This window comes from Nipponia nippon, unplaced genomic scaffold, assembly GCF_047370975.1.
Source record: "Nipponia nippon isolate SJK-2023a ecotype South Korea unplaced genomic scaffold, ASM4737097v1 scaffold_1, whole genome shotgun sequence".
Classification (NCBI taxonomy): Eukaryota; Metazoa; Chordata; class Aves; order Pelecaniformes; family Threskiornithidae; genus Nipponia; species Nipponia nippon.
In genome coordinates this window covers 111,289,448-111,311,901 of record NW_028262290.1, presented here as the reverse complement: position 1 = coordinate 111,311,901, position 22,454 = coordinate 111,289,448, and the positions used below count along the sequence as shown (strand labels likewise).

The window sequence follows — 22,454 nt, the reverse complement described above, 5'->3', positions numbered from 1 at the left end:
TCTACAGGCAATTTACATTCTACTACCACATTTTCCACCTAAAGCCACTAGGAAAACATGAACACGCTTCGAATGGTTAAGGCAGAATGAAATTCCTGCTACACTGCTGATGCATATGATCTGAATGGGGGAGGTGGGGGGACCACAACAAAGTATTTTTTTTGGCTTGAGCATAGATTAATAAATATATACAAAACATAAATGGGTATGTATAAATAAAGCATACGTGGCTTGAGCGTTAGAAATTTTAACCAGGGCTCTTCCGCCGCACCCACCAGCGGCTGGGCTGCCCGGCCCGCACACCGCGAGCACAGGCCGGCGAGCCTTCCCCGCTGTGGAAGAGACACAGGGGTGCCCAGGCCTTAGGCCGCCCCTCCGCCGCGTACCCCGGGGAGGAGCGCCCCAAGACCCGCCACCCCCTCAGCGGAGAAAGACGGCCTGCTGCCCGGGACGCCTCGCCCGCCCCCACCCCCGCTCCCCCATCCGCCCGCGGCCTGACACACAGCGGTCTCCTCCCGAGAGCGCCGGAGCGGACCGAAAGGGAAAAGCCCCGGGTCAGGGTCAGGGTCAGGGTCAGGGTCAGGGCCCGGCTCCCCCCAGCGCCGCCACGCCCCTACGCCGGAAGCGCCCTTTGACCCCCGCCCCCGGAAGCGCCCCCTCCCTCCTCCCGCGGGGCGAGCGCGGCGTAGTCACCGCGAGCAGCGTGATCTCGCGAGAGCTGCCCGGGAAGGGACGGGGACTGGACCGGGGGGTGGGGGGGTGAGATCTCGCGAGAGCGGGGCGGCTCTCCCGGCCCCGGGCATGCGGGCGAGGGCGGCAGCCCCGCGCGCCATTGGCGGGGCGCCGCCCCCGCCCCCCCCGCCGCCGGCCCCGCGCATGCGCCGCGCGCCGCCGGGCCGTGTCCCCGGTGCGTGTGTATGCGTGTGTCAGCCGCGCGCAGCGCTCCGGCCGCGCGAGCGCTCCCGGCCGCCGGCGACTCGGGACCGGGCAGCCGCGAGGCGGCGGGCAGGGTAAGCGGGCTCGGGGCCAGCGCAGGGCCGCGCCGCGCCGCCGCCTCGGACGGCCCGCCCGGAGGCGGCCCGGCACGGCCTGACCCCGCCGCCCGGCCGGGGGACGGGTGAGGGAGGAGGCGGCGGCGGCCCCGCGGCCCGCGCCCGGCGTCCGCACCCCCGCGCAGCGCCGCCCGGCGCCGGGCGAGGCGGCCGCGGCCCGGGATGGAGTGAGGAGGCCGCCGCCAGCAGGCACTTCCGCGTTGCGGGAGGCCGCGCCGGGCCCGCCGGAGGCTCCCGCCGCTCCGCCGGCCAGCGCCCGGCCCCAGCCGCGGCGGCGGCCCCGACCCCGGCCCGAAGGCGGGCGGTTCGACCGCCCCTATGTGGCGGCGCGGCCCCATGTGAGGCGGCGCGGCCGGGCGGGCTGCGAGGCGGGCCGGGCCGCGGCGGCCGGCCGGGGAGCGAGGGAGCGAGCGAGGCCCCGCTGCCGGCCGGCGGGTGTCCCCGTGTGTCTGCGCGGCGCCGGGTCTCCATGGCGCCGGCAGCGCCCTGAGGGCGGCGGCGGCGGCGGATTCCCTAGGCCGCGTCCTCGTCCTCGGCCGTGAGTGAGCTCGATGCCGAGCACCTCGGACGCGGCGGCCGGCGGGAGCGGGGGAAGCCGGGGCTGGGGGAGCGGCGGCGGCGGCGGCAGCAGCTCGGCGGTGGAGGCGGCGGCCGACAAGAAGCGGCTGCATCACCGGAGACGGAAGCGCTTCGCGGCCCAGCCGCAGCCTCCCCCCCCGCCGCCGGCCCCTCACCCGCTGCTCTTCCCGCTCCTGCAGCCGCCCCTCCTGCAGCCCCCGCTCCTGCAGCCGCCGCTGCCGCCGCAGTCCCTGCTCTTCCTGGCGGCCACCGGCGCCTCCTCCTGCTGCGGGGACGGGGGGGAGCGGAAGCGGCCGCGGGGCAAGCGGCGCTCGGGCTCCCGGCACAAGCGGCGGCGGGGCCGCGGGGGCGGCGGCGGCGGCGGCGGGACCCAGGAGGCGGAGAAGCGGCGGGGTAGCGGGGGGCTGAGTACGCTGGTGGAGGAGTACGACGACGTGAGCTCCCAGTCCGAAGGGCTGGTGGGCGGCGGCGCGGCCGGCGGCGGCGGCGGCGCGGGCAGCGGCGGGGGGAGCCCGGCCTCCTCCTCGGGCGGCGGCGGCGGCGGGACCCAGCGCCAGAGGGGCGAGGCGGAGCGGAGCGGCCGGTCCCGCCGGGAGCACCGCGGCAGCAGCGGCCGCTCCAAGGAGCGGCACCGGGAGCACCGCCGGCGGGGGGAGGAGAAGGCGCAGCAGGAGGGGGCGTCGGCGGGCCGCGGGGGGACCGAGGCCTCCTCGTCCTCCTCCAAGTCCCGCAGCCGACACAACCACACCGGGGGCCAGGACCGGGAGGGACTCAAGAGCAGCAGCGGCGGCGGCAGCGACGGCCGCAGGAAGGGCTCCCTCGCCTCGCCCGGCAGCGGCAGGAAAGAGCGGGAGAGCAAAGCGCACCGGAGCCGGACTAAAGCGGCCAAGGAGCCGCCGTCGGCTTACAAGGACCCGCCGAAGGCCTACCGAGACGACAAGCCCGAGCCCAAGGCCTACCGGCGGCAGCGCTCGTCCCCCAGCCCCGGCCGGGATGACAGCCCGCCGCTGCACCGCTCCTCACAGAGCCAGCGGAGCCGCAAGTCGCTCAGCCCGGTGGGCGGCCGCTCGCCCCTCAGCCCCTACAGCCGCCGCCGCTCCCCCAGCTACAGCCGGCACAGCTCCTACGAGCGCGGCGGGGACGTGTCGCCCAGCCCCTACAGCAGTTGGCGTCGGTCGCGGAGCCCCTACAGCCCCGTTATCCGGTGAGTCCGGGCCCGGGGGGGGGAGGGAGGGAGGGACGGGGACAGGGACAGGGACAGGGCTCGGTGTGTGGAGGAGGGGAGTCATGGCTGGGCTGGACTGGAGGGCAGGCCGGAGAGGCTTGCATCTAGCAACAAAAGCCCTCCCTCTTGCCCTCTTGCTGCCAGAACGCTGGGGCGGGGGGGGGGAAGGGGAGCGGGACACACACAAAGATCTTCCTGTCCTGTCTCCGGGAGAAAGGGAGATGCGGGTGCCTGTAGCACTCCTGCAGCTAGTTTCTCCCTGTAGGAGACCACCTAGCTGGAAAAAGGCTTTTTAAATATTCAAGGGCATGAGAACATTTTCAGATGAGAGTGATTCAATGAAGATGCTTGTCAGAGGACAGGTTTTCTGAAGGACCAATTTTGATTTTTAAGTCTTTACTTAGAAAGCACAGAGATTCTCAGGTACATTTTTGTGTATCGTGTTTGCCCGTATAAAAGGATGTGCGTTAAATATATTTGCGTTTGGTTTAATTCTTGCTAATCTGAAGAGCAAACAAGCTGACAGGTAATTTGTGTTACAAGTGTTTCTTGTTCTTTTTGGAGGTCTATAGAAAGATGTAGGCTTTCTGTTTTGCTAGGAAAAGGAGCCAATGTCAAGTTTTGTTAAATGGTCTTTTGTGCTTTACACAACCTATGAACATGTGTATAAGTTCTTTTCCTGGTAAGCTTATATATGTGTATATATTTGATGTGTGCTTGCAAATAATTTTCTTACTGTTAATTAGTGGGAACTCGGAAAGTAAAGGGTCAGCATTGCTGTGACTTTTTGAATTTTATACGGTGAGGAAACAGGGGCTGTATCTCTCTGATCAGATACAAACAGTGTTGCAGAATTGAAGCTCTTCAAAGTACTTAAACTTGTAGCAAAACCGCTGGGAATTTAAAGTATTTGCTTAGTGTGTATTTATAACTGAAGATTTTTATTTCCCATATTGGAGTCTTACCATCGCCTCGTTGTTTATAGGCTTACTTAAATTCACATCTGGACTTCAATTTTAAATGTATTAGGTGATTTGCCATTCCACTGGCAAGAATTTTGTTTACAAGGCATTACCTGGTGGGTTGTCTGAGAACTGTTCTCTGATGTTTCTAATGAGCGCTTTGCGTCAGTTACCATTTGGGGTGTCCCACTGTGTATCTGGTGATGGAGCCGTTCCTGTGTTTCACTGGCGGTTGGTGAGCTCTGCTGTCCTGGGTGTTCATCGAATGCTGTTTAAAGAGAAAAGTGACAAAACCGTGTCCTACTTTGTTTAGAGGGATAGACAAAGATGCCTTTGGAAAAAAATAGTGATTGTTTTGAGGTATGGTTGTATGGAATAATTTTGTAAACAATAGGGTGTTTCAAGCAGAAAACACTGTGAGTGCTCTGAAAAACAGCACGTTGTTGTCGTTGTTCCGTGAGAGTCTGTTACAAGTGGTTAAGGATACTCTTTCAAGATGATTCGAATAATAGAATAGTAGGAATATTATGTGCGTAGTTTGACTTAAACACTCTAGGAATCAGATTATTTTCTGTAGATGCTTGGATCCTGGAATGAGAAAGCTAATGATGAGCAAAATCGTGTACGCTAGGTCTGCACTTAAGAGTAGCTGTATTGGATTGACCGTTCAGTTAGGTTAGGATCCTGTCTTATGCACTGGCTGATAGGGCTGTAGTAGAAGGTACAGGAGATCTTGTATAGGGGACAGTTACAGAACAAAGTTTTGTAGGAGTGTTGTGTTTCTCTTTTTCTGTTGGTAGTGGGCCTATGATTTGAAGCCTGAGAGTTTAAATCTGCTGATTTTTGTGTTGTCTCTGTGTAAGTGTGTAAATCTTCCTTGAGCTGCAGATCTCTTTCCAGGAGTTAGCTTTGTGACTTCACGCCTGCCTTCCTCCAGCTAAACTGTAATTTGCATCCCATCTTTAACTGCATACAGATAAATTACTTTGTTAACAAATGCAGATTGTCAGGTTCACTGGAGAGGGATTGGAATGGCCAAGTGAAAAGAAGAGGTTGGTATATGTAGAAAGCAAGGTCGGTCTGTCCTAATGTGGCATTGATTGTAAAAATGTCATTTTCACAGAAAACAAAAGAAATGAAAAGTGTGAAGATAAGTTTGATTGTTCATAATGTTGCCTGGTGTGGAGAAATGCAAGCTAGCATTTCTTTGCTCCCATACAGCTATTATGCATTATGTGTATTGTGGTGGCGGTGGGTAAATAAAGATGGAAGGTATTTATACAATTGTTTTAGCCATTCAAAACTGTGTCATAATCACCTTTTTTGCTTGACTTTGTGGTACTGTGCCCAAAATGCTGAAAATTTTTTGCTGTGCTGTTTAGATAATGGTATAGTGACCTTAGACTTGATAGAATATTACAGTTTCATGAAGGCAACAGCTTCTTACAGCACCTGTTGTCTTCGTCTGGATGATTTAAAGACTTAATTCTGGGCTTGTATCCAGCTATAATGGTGTCAAGACAGTAAGAACTTTGTATGTGACTGAGCATTCCAGGCTCCAAGTCTTTTTGCGCTTTTCGTTCTGTGTCTCGTATATATGTCTTCTGTAATGTTATATAAATTATCTAGTTATTTTGGTATGTAGAAAACAAGAACAAAGTGGTTCTAGCATGCTTGGAAAGCTCATGTGTCTGGAGTGCTGATTTTTTCATTTAGGTCTCTGAGCTGCTTAGGGAGAAACTTCTAGTAAACAGTTGAAGAGAAACAAGTGAAGTCAGCTTCACTCATTTGAATCCCCGGTTTTCTCAAGCTGCAGCAGCAGTGCAATTGCTGTGAGTTAAGCGTTTTGAATTGCAGTAGTGACTCTGACTACTGTGACTACTGTCTTTCGGTGAGGTTGCCTGGAGGTGGGTTCTGAAGAGAAGCAAAGACTGTAGATATGCGTTCCGCTCTTGGAAAATTCTCTTTGAATGGTAGACTAATTGCCTTTTCCATTATAATAGTAGTAAATGCCTGTGCTTTGGGCAAACTGATTGTTTGAGATGTTTCCACTTGTTGAACAAAACTTCTTTACTTGCTGCTGGTGGATTTGTATTACTGTATTTTCTTGTGGATAGTAACACAGCTGTTCTACAGCAGCACATGCACATTTTCAAAATGGAAATTTTTCCATAATACTAAAAGTATGAAGTATTTATTTCTCTACTGATAAGCTGACTGGATTTTTTTAAAAATTCACAAGAAAAAAAGGGGGGGGCGGGGAAGAAGAAAAACCCACGGTTGACAAAATAAACAGACACAGTCTCTCTGTGGAAACTAGTTTAGGATGAAATTGTAGGAAGAGAAGAACTATTTTTCATAACTTCAGTCAGGTCATATGCTATGTGATCACACATTTAATTCAGTTAGCTGTATAGATGAGTAATCACATTTTTCCAAATTTGGATACACCTACCCATCTGCCTAGATAAGAGTAAGTGGGTGGGGCACTACTAGCATAGTACTACTGTGTGCATGGATGTTGCTTATAGGAAAAATACAAGATCTCTTTTCTTATTGGTACTATAGAGCCATCCCATTGTCTAGATGTAGCTAGTCTGTAGTAGTGAGGCTCTGCAAAATATGGATCATTTATGTGCAAAACCAAGACAAGCATAGGGAAAATTGTAAAATACGTTTTCAGCCAGTAAATGCCTACTTCATGGAGAAGACATGGTTTCACACACCAATACAAAAATAACATTGAATCCAGAGATTCTGCTACTTTTGGACTTGGAGGAGTAGGAGAGATTTTCAGATGTTTCTTCCACTTGTTTGGTGAAAATATATCTATATATATGTATTTTTTTTTTTTTTTTACATAAAGCGCTCTAATCTCATTTAGTAAAACTGTATTTTGCAGAATTTAAAATGTGAAACTGCAGGTTTTCACTGTTGGAATAACTAATTTTTCCAGTGTGTATTGAGGCTCTCACGCTAGTACCGATTCTGAATTTATTAAGATTTGTTTTGTTACTTGGCAGCGGACTTTGCCTTTTGCCCAGCCACCTTGATGTGCCTTGCCTTTTTCTCGTTGCCCTGCTTCTTTCCTTATTGTGGGAAGGGACTTCATTTCAAAAAATTGACTGTGTTTAAAACACAGCGTTTGAATTGACTTGACTTTTTGCTGGTTGATTTTTTTGTAGGGAGAGTTCTCAGCTGTGAACACAGGGTTATAAAGCAGATTTAAGAAACAAATACAATTCATGTTCAGAATTTTTCAGTATTCCTATGTTATGTGTATTGGGGATCCTTTTAAAGATTTAGGGTTTGAATCAGTGAGGCAAGTTATGCAGTATTCATACACAAAGCAGCTGAGTAGGTGGTTGGTTGCAGAGCTGCTTAGAATATAACCTTAAACTAGGGGCTAGAGAAAACAAATTAAATTAATTAATAAGGTATCAAGTGAGAGAGCGCTGTTACTGTTACGGCTTAAAGAAATGAATTACACGTTTGCCTGCCAGTGCAACATGGAAAAGCTATACTATGAACTACAATGTTTTGTCAGGGTGGTTTATGTTACTGAGTGATTATAAATGTCTTGGAAGATCTGCGGTGAAGCCAATTGATTAAATTTAGGTCTCCCTTTTCAAATACACTATGACCTTACCGTGCAGGGGAAGATGGCAGCGCTTAGTCGGTAGTACAGCATTCACTGGTGGTTAATGAAAGCGCTGGGCTCCAGTGGGTCTTTTAACCCCCTTCGGTCTGTTGGGTTCCTTGTTTTTCCACTCTTCTTCTCATGAATCCCTTTGTGTTATGTCTTGTCAAAAAGTTACTGACAAAATCAGTTCCCTTGTTCAGCTCTGTAGGCGAGTAGAATATTGTTTGCGCTTGGGTAACATACGTAGCTGGCTACTAGCATGTTGGATTTAGCTCGCTCTTAAAGCAGTTAAGAAGAAAAGAGGTTTTCAAGTTTACAAACATGAGAAGATAACACATGGCTGTTCTGATTTGTCAATAAAATGTAATGCTTTTCTGTATTAAAATAAAGGGAGGATTGAAATGGGGAAGAAAGAACCATGTAGAAAAAAGTAGCATGGCAAGGAAAAATAGGTAAGCTGAGTGAGACCTGTTTCCTGGAAATCTGACATGTGTAACACTTATTTTTCTCTCCTCTGTGCTTTCAAATATCAAGAAAGTAAAATGTAGCACTTAAGTTTTAAGTTGCTATTTGGAATTCTTTCATTCTATGCTTGAGAATGTAAATGAATTACATCAGTAGACTTTTTGTGTTAAACTCATTAATAAATCTACTGTTTGGTAGTTGGTAAGTTAACCAGTGAAGTGCAATAGATTGTTGCCTTTCGAGAAGGAGGAACGTTGTAACAGTTTTGAAACTTGTAACTAATAACACTTTGGTATCTTAAGTAGGTTTTTATGGGGTGCATAAGTACATTGTATTCATGAAGCAGAGAAAAAATGAATACTGGTTTGTTTTATGAAATCTAGAGTGCTAGGCAAAAAATATTAAAAAGAAAAAACTGTGATACGTAAACCAACCTTTTAATTATTATTATTTCGGGGGGGGGGGGGGGGGGAAGCATTCTTTTTGTTGTTCTGGAAAATGGAGGAAAGCAGCACTGAGTTCTGGTTTGGGGTGACTTCCTTATTAGTACTTTCTTCCTCTATCAGTTTCTTTAAATCTGCCTCTTCTCATACGTGTTTTGTAAATAATGTCTTGAAATATTTTTTCTGCTTTTATTTTATAGCTACACATAATATTATGCAATTACTTCAGCTTCTCTTTGCAGCTAATCTACTTGTGCTCCTGGTTTCCTTAGTCTCTGGGGAAGAAAAAAAAGCAGCTTTATGTAAAGAACTTCTTAGTTCTAATGCAGGCTAGTCCTACTGATACTTACGGTTTTTGGGCAAATCAGTTTTGTTTTTTTTTTCCCCCCACCCTCCATATATAAAAACATTGAAATCCGTATATGGTTCAGAAGGGATTTTATGAATGTCATGAAGTCTGGCAGTTATCCTCTGTGTAGGGATATAGACCTGTGTGAAGTGAATTCAGGATGCTCCTAGAAGACTGTTAATGGCTAAGCATGGCAAAGGTACTTGTAAAGGAGGCAGAACTTCTGGATGCAAATAGGAAGAAGCATTGGAAGAAACTTACCCAAAACAGGGGCTTCTTAGTCTCTCCCCGTGTGTGTTACCAGCAGATGCTGGTGCTTTTTGGTTTGGACATGGCCCTTAGGTATAGTACACTTTCTGATCTCTCCAGGCATGGGGAAAAAAAGGTTGGATTGTTTTGTTGGATTTGTTTGCCGTTTGCAATGCGTTTCTGTGCAGTTGTAGCCACTGTTCTTTTGTTCCTGTTTACTGTGTTAAAAACAAACTCCTAACTAAATAGTTGGTGGGAAATGAATGTCAGAGAAAGCGCTTTATATATGGGTGTATGCATGCACGCACCCACATTTAATAGAAACCTGTTGGAAGATTTAGAGAGTACTGTATATTTCAGATGTCTCTCCTGGTGTTTTTTCAGGGTCCCAGTAAAACGTTAGTGTCCTGTTAAATGGCAGACACTGGCTATTGTGTGAGCCCATTTCTTTGCTGCTGCGACTTCATCTTTTATGTCAAATGAGCGTGAGCCCTGAACAGAGTGAATTGGCTGGTTTTGTTATGTATAAGGCAGTATTTCTCCACTCTGAGTTCTGTATATGCTTCTGAGGGAAAGCTCATAAATGTCCATAGTTTCGGTTTTGTGCCATTTTTATAGGTGGAAACTTGTACATAAGTTTTGTCTAGTCTGGAAAGTTCTTTTCAGACTTTCGAACTAACGCTGATGAAAGCAAGTGATAGTTGAATATTTGAAAAGATCATTAAGCTTATGAAAACACCAGATTTTATCATTGTAACTTGAATAATTAGCACTTTGACAAAGCTGCCTTTTACTCAATATTCAGCATTTGTCTGCTTCGTTGAAAGTGTTAATGTTTTTGCTGTAACTCTCTTGGGTCTAGCCCAGTGGACAAGGTACAGCAAGGAATTCTTGCAAAAGTCTTTGGGGTGCCAAAGGAAGTTCTCTAGTTTATTATTAGCACAGACATGCACTATGTAATGCAACATAATTTTTTTTTTTTTTATGACATAAAATTAAATAATGAAAAACTTTTGGGAGAATTAAACCGGTGCAGAGGTTATACTTAGTCAACATATTTCATAACTAGGCTACTATCATTTTGATCTGCTCTTAAGGGCCACAGTATGTACTGGAACTGAAACTTAATGTGTGCATGTATGTTCGCTGTGTCCCGCATGGATGCAATTCTGACATGAGAAAGTTATGCTGTTGTCATTTGGGGTGTGAAGCCTGGGGTGGAGAATGGTGTTTTCTTGCTGAGCTTGCATAAATCCGTGTTCACGTCCCAGACTCTCTTGACTAATGTTGGTAAAATATGTACATCAAACCACTGTCAATGCTTGGCTTCCTTACATGTTGGTTTTGGAAGAAGGTATAAAGATTTAGGTTATTTTTGCCCCAGCTTTTCAAAACTGCCTCTTCCCCACCAAGTTATGGTAGCTGATCAGGTGAGCATTTGCAGTCACTAATTTGAACAGATTTTCTCATGTCATCCTTAATAGTGGTTTAAATGAACCTGTTCTACTTTGAACCAAAGTGGAATGGAAACAGGCTTGCAATCAGGTGTCTCAGCAACTCTAGTGTTTTAAGCTGCTGTTGCTCTTTTCTAGTGCACGTGGAATTATGTCCATACTTCTTTTTGTGACATAGAGTACTTTATATTAGATGCCTTTAAAAAACAAACAAACAAAACCAAACCAAAACAAAAAAAAACAAACCAGAAATTGTACTTATGAAAGCAATATAACTGATTTTGAGTTTTACAAAAATAATACAGGTAAGGCAGGTTGCAGTGAGGTCCTTGGGATGGAGGATGTGTTCTACAGGTAACTGGAGCAAGTGTCAGTTTAAAATAGCTGATCTAGGAACAAGACGTGCAAGCAAATGTTTTCCAAGGCAGGTCAGTGACATCCTCGGAAATGATGCGTCATTTATGGAAGTCAGTTTAGGACTAATGTGGCTTATTAGCTTGTGCTTGATGGTGGAGAAATAGAATTATACTGATTCTACAGCCAGTGCGGATCTGTAGCAGTACACCTCTGCTTGAGATAATAATTCCTCTCAGAAGATGAGATAACAGTGTGAGGAGAGCTCTGGCCTAGAATTTGAAGTGTATTTGTATTGTCTGGATAGTCTCAGCCTTCCTTTTTCTTTCTTTCTTTCTTTCTACATCATAACTCTATATTATGGAACTTTGTACTTTCTAACTTTTACTCCAGTTTGGCCAAGCCTCTGAAAGTTTTCTGAGGGATTTAGTACTTAGATTTCCAAAGTAATAATGAGAAAAATAACTTCAGCAGCATGTTTCATAATGGAGCAAAAGCAAGTTTTCAAGGGAATTTTTTTGAGCAATTTTATGTTTTTATTTGTTTTTTAATGGACATTAATATCTCTTTACTGAAGTGAACCAAAACCTTAAATTTTGGTTGAAAATTCAGAGGATTGAATGGTGCAGCTTTTATTTCCAATTAAAGTGTAAAAAATTATTATTATTACTATTTTTATTTTTATGTCTGTCTTGTCTTGCCATGCCAAAAATTCTATAAAACCTGCTTCCTGTCATAGAATTGAACTGTGTTAGTTTCCAAGACTTATCTTCACGTGGGGTTTGATTTTTGGGGGACCTTTTTGGGGGTTGATGTTTTTTGTTTGGTGTTTTTTGTGGTTTTTTTTCTTTCTTTTTCTTTCAAGGGTCTTTAGCTATTACCTATAGGATTTTGATACTTGTGCTATAGTGTACAGTGTGGGCACCTACACATTGTTTTGAATCATTCCTACATAATCTTGACTTATCTCAATGAATTGTCATGTTGCTTTAGAAAGAAGACATTTTATAATGCAGGAAAACAGTGTAAATTTGGAAATTAGTCAATATTGCACACAAAATAGAAATGTCATTGTACTATATTAAATATTTGTTCAGTTGAAGCATTGAAATGTAATTTCTTGTGTTGATAATTAAAATGGAATTAATTTAATTGTTACTAAAATGAAATCTGACATAGAGTTGGATAGTCCTGACCATAATGATTGTAGTTGGCTTTTTTTTTCTTTTTTTTCTTTAAAGTTTTGGCAGCCTCCATACACTGGAGCATCTTTTGAATTTTGAAGTTCTTTTATCTCCAAGAAGTCTTATTTTTGCTGTTGCTAGATACTTTTTTCTTTGTCCAGCTGATTACATTTTTTTTTATCCTGATTATACTTTTTCTTCCCCCTCAAGTGATATACTCAAGAAAAATAGATTTCCATCAAACTTTAATCAAGAGAATACTTGTAAATCTGGTGAATACCCTTGCTATTCTTAGTACGGTAAAATGGATTAAAACTCCCACACTTAATTTCATTTATTTCATAACGTTTCTGTGTGGTAGCAGTGGATTAGGCTACTTCACTTGTTCTCATGCCCTTCACCTCAACTGTATTTTTTTCCCTTTTTTTTAATGAAGAACTGAATCAAAACTGCTAGGCAAATTAGGATATCCCTTTGAAAAACTGAATGAAAAATAATTCATATTAAATGGTATTTTTGCACAGTAAAAGTTTGCATTTCTAACTGTTAAGATTTCCCCACCTGCCCCCCACCCTCATTCTAGGTTGTTTTCCTGCTATGATTTTGTAAATGGCTTAGATTTTTTTTTTTTCCCTATTAGTCTCTTTATTCTGATGCAGGCATAGCATTGTGGATTATGTTTGCTTATCTGTAGCTGTAAGAAGTATTGAGTACTTTTATTTTGGGGGAGAAAAAGTATTACAATTACATTTTGAAAAAGGAAAGCTAAGGTTTATTGTCTTTCAGTTGGTTATATTGCAGCCTTTAGTATTAAGTATTTTTTTTTCAACTGACTTATTTTAATAACAGTTGTGCAAGTGAAACTTAAGAAGTTGCTACAATTACTGCTTCAGTGTTGTGTTTAGATTTTTCTTGTCATGTTGTAACATTAATTTAATTTTGTTGAATTCTGGTTATGTAGCCAGCTGAATTTTTCTAAAATACTGCATATACTAAAGACATCTGTACAAGTTGCATAGGATCAGGTTTTCTTTAAAGGAGAAAAATATCTCTGATAAGTAGTGAGGAAAAAGGAACGTGCCTGTCCTACAGGTATACTTGTATTTTGCAGTTCTTTAATGGGAGAAACTACATCTAAGAAAGCTTTAACATTTTCTAACAGCCTGTTTAGGTGTAGAATCTTGATTTATTAACTCTGTAGATTTTTTTTTTTTAATGTACGATCTTTCCTATTTCATAGACTTTTGTTTATTCTATAAGCATGGTGATAATGGTTGGTTTAAAAAAAAGTAGTTTGTGAAAAAAGCAGATACACTGAGAAAGCAGCTAGACTAAATTTTAACTGGGTAAATCTTTACTTTTTTGAAACAGGAGATCAGCAAAATCTCGCAGCAGAAGTCCATATTCATCAAGGCACTCGAGGTCTCGTAGCAGACACAGATTGTCTAGATCCAGAAGTCGTCATTCAAGTATTTCTCCTAGTACATTGACTCTGAAGAGTAGCCTGGCTGCTGAGCTGAACAAAAACAAAAAAGCAAGAGCTGCTGAGGCAGCCAAAGCCAGTGCAAAAGCTTCCAATACTTCAACACCTACTAAGGGAAACACTGACACTGCTGTAAGTGCACCTCAAGTGAACAATGTAAAGGACCTGAAGAAAATAAAAACTGAGCATACACCTTCTCCTACAAGCAGCGTAAATTTGAAAAATGACAAGGCAAAAGCAAAGGTCTCACTTCCTGAAACAAAAGGGGAAAATAATTTAATTGCAGACAAAATTACTAAACAGAAACCTACAGCAGTAAAAGAGAGTAAATTAACTGTTGTAAAACAGCCACCGGTCACTGTAAAAGAGAAAAGCAAACCGAGTACACCAAGTGTAGTAACCAAGGAGAAGGACCGAATTGTTGCACTACCAACCTCCACACTGCCGCCCTTGCCTTTGCCTCCCACGCTGCCTGAAGATAAAGAAACTGATAGGTGAGTCGTGACGTAGATTTGCTTTTTGGGGTTGTCTGTACCTTTTTATTATTATTGTTGTTGTTACTGTCTGTTCTCTTTTTGTTTGTTTGTTTGTTTTGTCATTATTTCCTTTGGAAAACAAATGTAATCCTATTTGCTAGATCAGGCTGATGCATTAGGTAGCTTGTTCTTGCTCTTTGGCTGTTTAATGTGGTGATTATCAGTGAACTGAAGGAATTTGATCTTAAAAATAATTTAACTGGTTCTCAAAAAGAGAAGGGTTTAGTCTAGGAGGAATCTTTCAATAAAAAGTACACTAAAGAGGTTATTTAAAATTGCTGGTACATAATAGCTTTGGGACTGATGCAAGGATGCATTCAAGCATGCAAGATTTTAAGTTTGGTATGAATGTGTACATGCTCCTGGGGAAAAGTCGAATTCAGTAGCAATATGTGAAAATAAATTAGTTGGGGTTTGAGGTAAGGATTCCCTTCCCTTTGGAAGGCAATTGTTTTTATAGCTGTGCATTATTTTAGTATAATTTATCTCAGAGATCAGTATTAATTTGAGTATGTATAACAGAAGTGAGGTTCATGTCTTGTCATTTGTGTTAACTTTTGAAGTGTAAAAATTGGTCTGTAGTGAAGAAATTCATGTCTGTATTCCAAGTGTCACCTGAGTTTAGACTACATTAAGTCTCTTCATAGTCCTAACAGAGAATACATGCTGTGATTCATATTGAAAAATCATGCCGTTGAGAGGTAATTTACTATTTTTCTTTTGATTTTGGTGATGAAGTTGTGAAGAGTTACTTTTGTGTTTGCTCACGGTGTTACATGCCGCTCACGTGTATATGAGAAATCAACTTCTTGCAATAAGTAAAACAAAATTTCTTAGCATTGAAGTAATAACTACTTTGTGTGATATATCTTTGTAAAAAATCAAACTGTAAAAGAAAAATTCAGAACCTTATGAAGTACTTTTATTTATATTCCATATCTTTGAAACTAGCCTCTCTTCTCTTGTTCTTTGAGAAGTGTGTAGAGTTTCTTTGATTAGTAAAAGTAATTATAACTAGAGGTGTAGATGTTTATCTTGTGTTTGCTAGTAATTTAATGCTGTGTTAAACATTGGGATGCATAGGAGGCCTTGACAAATAAATACAGCCTAACAAGGTACTAGGCAGATTTTTTTTTTTTTGACAGTTGCTTCTTGCCCTTCAGCACTCTAGCAAATGTCATTCTAGTTGTTCAGAATCACATCTGTGTGGTGAATGTACGGTTGTATTTAAATTTATGACAAAGCCATCCTCTCTAGGTAAACGGGATTTCTGACACTGTTATTTGAGAGCAAGATTTACTGTTTTAACTAAAAACTAGGCTAGCTAGTTTAACTAAATATATGACTGGCTTTGCAGTGTTGATTGTGATAATAGGAAATGAGATTTCATCTTGAAGCTGACTAATTGCTTCTCATTATTAGTTTTTTTTAATGTGATGCCTGTTTTAAGTATAGCTAAACTGCACAGAGGAGTTAAGCTACAGTTAAATGGTTCTATCAGTGCTGGGCTCATTCTCCTTTCAAAAAAAAAAAAAGCCTAATGCTTGTGAACTGCTGCATTAGAAAGATTAATGACAAGTAAAAGAATGTCATTTAAGCTTTGCTTCGTTTTGCCTATAGGATGTTATAAACTTCATATCAGAATGGTTGTGATTACAAGTCATGGTAAAGCTTAAGTCATCAAAGAAAAATGATCAGTGTTTTTTACGGGGGAGGAGGGCAAAGGTATTTACCTTGGGCTCAGAATTACTACGGGGAAATTGTGCCAACAAAGAAAGGTTGGTGCTATGCAGAACTGGCTGGTTCCTAATGTCATGTCAGTTTGTGAAGTTTAGTAAGAATCTGATAAACCCACAAATAAACTACCTAAAGGAACAGCAGTGTTGCAAAACCACTGTGTAGTTTAGCTGAAAAGGAAAAACTGTTGCGGTGGTCAATGATGTGTGATTTAACAGGCCTGAAAAAAAGGCTGCTCTCGACTGCCTCTGTTTTTATGTACCACTTTTAAAATCTGTTTCAGAACCTCTCATATATTGTACTTTCACTAATATTGCAAGTTTGTGGGTAAAATTGTGAGAGAAATACAAATATATTAACTTCAAAATTAAGCATTTTTCTTTACCATGATAATTACACGTGCTGTCCAAAGGTGGTTTATTCTTTATAGCATGCTAACCATTATGTTTGTGATGAGGGCAGTGTGTGCTTCCTTGAGATGCCTCTTTAAATTCAGGCAGTGGCAGCTTGAGAAGCGGTAGAAGACAGTCAAGTGTTCTGTTTTCATGGGGAAGCATAGACAAACGCAAAACACTGGAATGCTTTATTTAATTATATAAAGATTGGTAATTGCATTTAATGTAAGAAAGAAACTATGCATTCTCCTTGATGGAAGATAGCAAGATCTTTCCATTTATAGAAGTTCCTGCTTTATCTGTTAAACTAAGTAGATGAGAAGTTGCAGAAAAACCTCCAGAAAAGGTTCCCAGAGAAGGATGCTGACAGTAGAATAGTGTAATTTGGCAAATCCAGCTATCTTGGAAAATGTCTCCTCAAAGCATGACAGAAAGTTTTCTTGATGCAATGGCAAAGTTTGAAATTTAAAGAGCGAATACTATGTGAGAGTCCTGTGAGGGAGAAACAGTTATGTAATTATATAGAGATGGTCGTGGCTTTAAAAGTGCTGGATATGTAGTGGCTGCACAAATTAGTTAAACTAAAGGAAGTTCTGGTAAAATGGAACCCTGTGTTAAAAAAAAAATATTCTGCAGCAAGTATGATGGTTTCAGAATTTCCCTTTTAGAATGGGAAGGGAGTCTCTAGAATTATTGTGTGTAGTAATTGTTAAAGGAATACATTACATGTGTTTGGGGGATTTTTCTCAAGACAGAGATTGACTGTCAGTATCTGCTACCTAATTATGGTTGATGATTTAAAAATGGTCAGATATCAGTAACCCATGGCAGAAAAACATTTAGTCATTTTTTCATCTGATTTTTTTTTCTCCCCTCACTTGATTTGCATGCTCATCACTAGAAACGTTGAATCTGGAGAGTTTCAGCAAATGTATGAGATTGGAATCTGTAAATGAGGTGGCATGGGCTGCCTCGTAATGCACTGCAGTGTTACTGTAACCACGAAGCTCATTATCTCTGGAGAGCAACATTATAGTGAACTGGATTAGGGTAATCTTCTCTTTTATATTAGAAGTCAGTCAGGGTACAGATTTTAGAACTACACTTCTCATGTCTGGCAGCACCTGAGCTCTAAATATTCTTGGTAGTCTAGGCCATAAGCTTGAGAAAAAGCTTGTGTGGCAGAGGAAGTCTGGCCTGGTAAGGCTTCCTGTGTCATCTAACCTCAGCTTTCACCAGAAAGATCTGATTTCATAGTTTCTGTAGAATTTTGGTAGTTAGCTGTGCATCTTTCAGAGAGCTGTTTGTGAGCCATTTGTAAAGCATAAATCAAAGTCCTGCAGATTCTAAGAGCAGAGATTTCAAATGTTGATGCATATACAGCCTAGAATGAATTTTAAAAAATTAATTCCCATAGGTTTTCTTTTATGTATGTTAATATCATTCTACTGTGTTCAACTTATTAGGAAAATTGTGTCTTTTTTAATAGTTTGCGAGAGAATCTTTCTGTGAAGTCAGTTAAAGAAGCAGAGAAGAAACTTCGCCATCTGCTTGCAGACTTGCCACTTCCACCTGAATTGCCTGGAGGAGCTGACTTATCCAAAAGTCCTGAAGAAAAGAAACCAGCAGTTCAGTTACACAGCAAGAGAAGACCAAAGTATGTTTATTAGACTTTTTTTTAAAGCCTATCAAGCAAGTAGAAGTGATAATAGTTTCTTTAAAATATATCCTTTTAAAAATGTTTCTGCTTTTTAATGACTTTTTTAGTATTAATGAGACTTGAATCAAACTGCATGGTTTATTGCCACTTAATGGTAGTAAGCCAGTTATCTAATAATGTCTCATAAATATTCAGTGTTGAGGTTTTTTTCAAGGTTAAGACAATCCTTAGGTATATTAGCTGTATTCTTAGAAATGCTTGTTGTTTTCTAGAATATGTGGACCACGACATGGTGAAACAAAAGAAAAAGAAATAGACTGGGGAAAGCGCTGCGTGGATAAATTTGATATCATTGGTATTATTGGTGAAGGCACTTATGGACAAGTTTACAAAGCCAGAGATAAAGACACAGGTAAGTTCAAAAAAGTAACTTCTAATTTTACAATTCTAAAGTGAACAGGATATTTTGGTTTTGTTTTCATATTGAGTAAAATTTGTGATATTCCGCCCTCTAATATCTCTGATAGTCACTAGCTGATAGTAGGAAGAGAATGTGCCTTTGTGCAACACAACCCTGAAGCGTTGCATATTGGGTATTTTTCTGCAGTGTAACTGACGTTACAACAGTGAGATAATTTTTAAATTTCATGTTAAACTATTGCTCAAATGAGCAAGCAGTTACCACTATGATACATAAGAATGTTGTCACTACTTCTAAATAGATAATGCATTGAAACTGATTCTTCGTATGTGTTGTATGTTGCTTGATGGTTTTATGTTCAATTCGTAGTCCTTTCTGTGACTGCTCACCCTTCCGGCTTATTTGTGCATGTTTTGAATACTGGATAATTTTCTACTTCAGCAGTAACTGAATCACATAGGATCACATACCAGCCTCAGTTCCTTCTTTCTGATCTCCAGAAGAATGAGTAATGTAATTATAATTCATTCTTCACCTGTGCTTCTCTCAGTTTGCAAACTTTAGTTCTTAAGTTGAACTGCCACAGATTGTATTTTTTACCTCCTGTCTTGGGAACCATTGCAAATCATTGTGAGGAGCTTCTTCCTGCTCTCCTGTGATTCGGTTCTTCGCACATTTAACTTTTTAATCCTACCATAACCATATTTCCTGCTTGGCAAGCTTCAGGTTATTTGTGTATGGCAGTCATTTCTTAACCTCCAGCAGAAGTTGTCGCTCTCTGTATTGAATGGGTCCATAGAGTTATAACAAACCTTGCATTAGCTTTGGATTCAAATCCTGTGCGAAGAGAGCCATTATAGCCTTCGAGATACCTTATAACAAGCTGTGCAATGGGCTTTCAAAGCAAGTGGACATTGTGTCATACTGCAGTGTGATCTATTGTATTTGTATCATGTACACCGGTGTAGGATAAGTGCTTTCTAGAGCTAACAAAGATATCTGTGCTGTCAATAAACTTCCCAGAACAAAATGGTTGAGCTGCCATACAGTCGTTAGATATCCTCCATCATGAGTAGATGATGCTCCTGCCATGTTGCAGAATCTGTCTTCATCCAGCCCAGCCTGCAGTAAAATAATGAGGAAAATCTCTCCTCACTGCAAACATGGAGTGACCCTTCTGTTTGTAGAAAGTATACTGATGAATTTGAGAACTCTTTACTTGTCTGCCTCATACCTTGGACTTCGTGGTATTTCTGGCTGTGGTGATGTAGTAATAAGAAATCCAGAGCAAACGTAGGCCTCTGTCTCTAAAGTTGCTGTTGGTAATCATTCTTATATGGGGGTTTATTGATAGACCCAGTGTGGAATATCAGGACACAGGTGAGTGAGGCATGCAGGAGGAAGAAGACAGGACTTACAGTAGGTAGCAGAAAATTCTCATTTATAGTTGTGCTGCTCCATGTGATTGTTTCCCAACAATGGTTAATTATGTTTCCATTCAGCATAGTGTTTGGTGCAAGCATCAAAAAGTTAACTATTTAATCCATTCAGAAATAGTAACAAATGGGAAGGGTTTTAAAAACAAAGAAGCAAACTCAATACTAAATCCCATAGTTTGGTTGTTAATGTTTTTTATTTAAATTGTCTTTTAGGGGAAATGGTGGCACTAAAGAAAGTACGGCTGGACAATGAAAAGGAAGGGTTTCCAATTACAGCTATTCGGGAGATTAAGATTCTTCGACAGCTTAATCACCAAAGCATTATCAACATGAAGGAAATAGTGACAGATAAGGAAGATGCTTTGGACTTCAAGAAGGACAAAGGTATGTACGCTAACACATGCGTAGTTCTTTCTGGTATTGTAATACTATATCTAATATAGTAGTCTGCTACACTGGACTTGAAGATTAATTAAAAAAATATGTTTACAAATCATGATGTTTGACAAGGGATTTTAATTTTGATTTAATTACTAATAAAAGCCCTTTATTTAACTCAGCTATGTGTTTTGCTCATAGAAACATTCTTGTGAACATTTTGTGGGATAAAAAATAATTATTACTTGATTCCAGTTTTGCTGGAGAGGAACAGATGTTTCATTCCTTGACAGTCACGGATTAGGGAGGCCAGCAACAATAGGAAGCTCCTAATTGTGAGCTTTTTTAGCCTTTTATTTTCCTTGTAGTATTTTATTGTATAATTTAGAGTATTGTAGGCTCATTGTAGGCCTTGGTTTTATTTGAAGCGTGCTTCAGTTATTTTTTTCATAATTGGGCATGTGTGTCTTGGACGCTAGAAGGATAAATGAAAAGAATGAAAAGCAAGATTTGTGTGGTGTGGTGTTTTTCCCCAAATAGAAGGCGTGCAGGCTTTTACTCTTTTGGTTCCTTCAGTGTTAAGCCTGGCTTATTTCAGTTACTGCAACCTCCTTAGCCTAGAGAATCAAGCAGACAGAGTAGAAATCATGCAGTGTTGTTGCTTGGTACTTTTGATACTGGAGTGGTCATTTTGTCTTTGGAGGCCGTTTCCTTTTAGGCCCAAGTCTTATAAACCTGTCATTTTGGGGAATGTTAGTGTCCTGTGGGCAGTTTGATACATGGTTTGGCTGAGGAAGGTGTTTGGAATGTGGTACCTGTGCTTCTTCCCTCCTTCCCTGCCTGAGTTTCTATGCAGCATGCCTGGCACCACTGCAGGTCAAAAACACCGTATGTACTGTGTAGCCAGCAGAAACACCAGGTGACGTTGTGATAAGTCAGAAAATGGCTGTCAAAATTAAGCAGGAATTAGTTCGGGTTTTTTTCCTAACATCTTTAGGAAGTACAATACCTTGAAGGGTATACAGCACTGACAGGCTTTTTAATTGTGTTTAAAAGTAGGAAGCAGCTAGCAAAAGAGTTTCTCTAGAAATGTGCAGGTTCAGTGGTCAGCACCCACTCTGAACCCTGACAGTCTGCAACAGCCAGTTTAGGCTTTTCATGTGAATCTTGTACTGAGTTTTAATTAGGTCTAACCCACTTGGCTAATGAGACCACACTGAGCCTTGACTTAATACTTAATGACTCATTAATTAATTTTCTCCCTTTCTGTTTGGTGCAGTGTCTAGGATTGAATTCTGATTTTTTTTTGTGTACTTCAAACTGTGTGTTTCTAACTTCAAATGTATTTTTTTTTGTCCAAGTCTGTACTTGTGCTTTTTGATATTGCTTTCAATTTAATTTCTCATTCTTACTTAACAGCTTATTACAACAATTACATTTTCAGAAAATTTGGAAGGGAAGGGGCTTCTCTGGAGATGCTAGAATAAAATTAGTTTCTGATAGTCTCTTGAAAGTATTAGCATGATAATGAGACTGTGCTATTATGATTTGTCTGTGAAAAGATGGAAGTTGTTTGGTGGGTTTTTTTGTTCGTTTGTTTGTTTTTTTCCAGGCACTGCATTCTGCATTTCTCTAATGAGTAATTAATTGTGAGATGGGGATTTATAGCTAAGACATTGTGGCCAAATTGTAGTCTACGCAGGGAATGAATGCAAGTTGGAGGAAGTTTGGTCGTTTTCACGGTTGCAAAAGCAAAAGTAGGCTGCTTGGCTTAAGAAGGAACCATTATAAAAGTGGTAGTGATGCCTTACTCAGAGAAGCAAAGTGGAGTGCCCTCTGATGAACATGCTTATGCTTAACATATGTTATATGCTTATCTTAGCTTTGAAATACAGCTCTTACAAAACCCTGCTGATATCCCATTTGGAAAAGCAGGGAATTGAGAACATTTCTGCCAACACATGTTCCTCTAGTTAATATGACTAAAGTTAATTTTGTGTCTAAGGACACCTATCATATCCTGACCTATTACTCATCTTAAGGTTTTTTTAGATGGATCTTGGTAGTTTGAAATGCAGCAAATTTAGTTTTCTGACAGTTGTGTAAATATTGGGCACGCTTTGTACAGTAGTTGTTTTAAGGATGCTTTTTAGGATAGTAACATTGGCTTGCAAACCAGCAATGGCTTGGCTTGTACAACTTTGTCCTGATACTTTGAGCTATGTTACATGTTTTCAAGTGACATAATCCTATGTCTTCCAAACTTTTGAGTATCTGACTTGTTTCAATATTTTCAACAGCCTTTTACTTTTAAAGAAAGTGGAAGAAAAGTATATCTGTGTTTTATCCTGGCCAGCTTACAGTGTAAGTTTAATGATAGGAACAGCTTTAATAGATAGGATTGGTTTTGTTCTTTCTCGACCAACCATTAGAAAAAGATACGTAA

At 41.9% G+C, this 22,454-nt stretch overlaps 1 protein-coding gene across 8 annotated transcripts in view; it reads left to right on the top strand.

The window, feature by feature from the left end:
* Positions 1 to 1,454: 1,454 nt before the first annotated feature.
* CDK13 (cyclin dependent kinase 13) overlaps positions 1,455 to 22,454 on the top strand; it is a 47,091-nt gene continuing 26,091 nt past the window's right edge. For all 8 annotated transcript variants that reach the window (XM_087766944.1, XM_087766973.1, XM_087766967.1 and 5 more), the window contains exons 1-5: positions 1,455 to 2,835; positions 13,331 to 13,936; positions 17,600 to 17,767; positions 18,043 to 18,182; positions 19,844 to 20,014. In XM_087766944.1, coding sequence (XP_087623070.1) covers positions 1,604 to 2,835; positions 13,331 to 13,936; positions 17,600 to 17,767; positions 18,043 to 18,182; positions 19,844 to 20,014 — 2,317 coding nt within the window. In that variant the 5' untranslated portion in view covers positions 1,455 to 1,603. The remainder of the gene's footprint in view (positions 2,836 to 13,330; positions 13,937 to 17,599; positions 17,768 to 18,042; positions 18,183 to 19,843; positions 20,015 to 22,454) is intronic.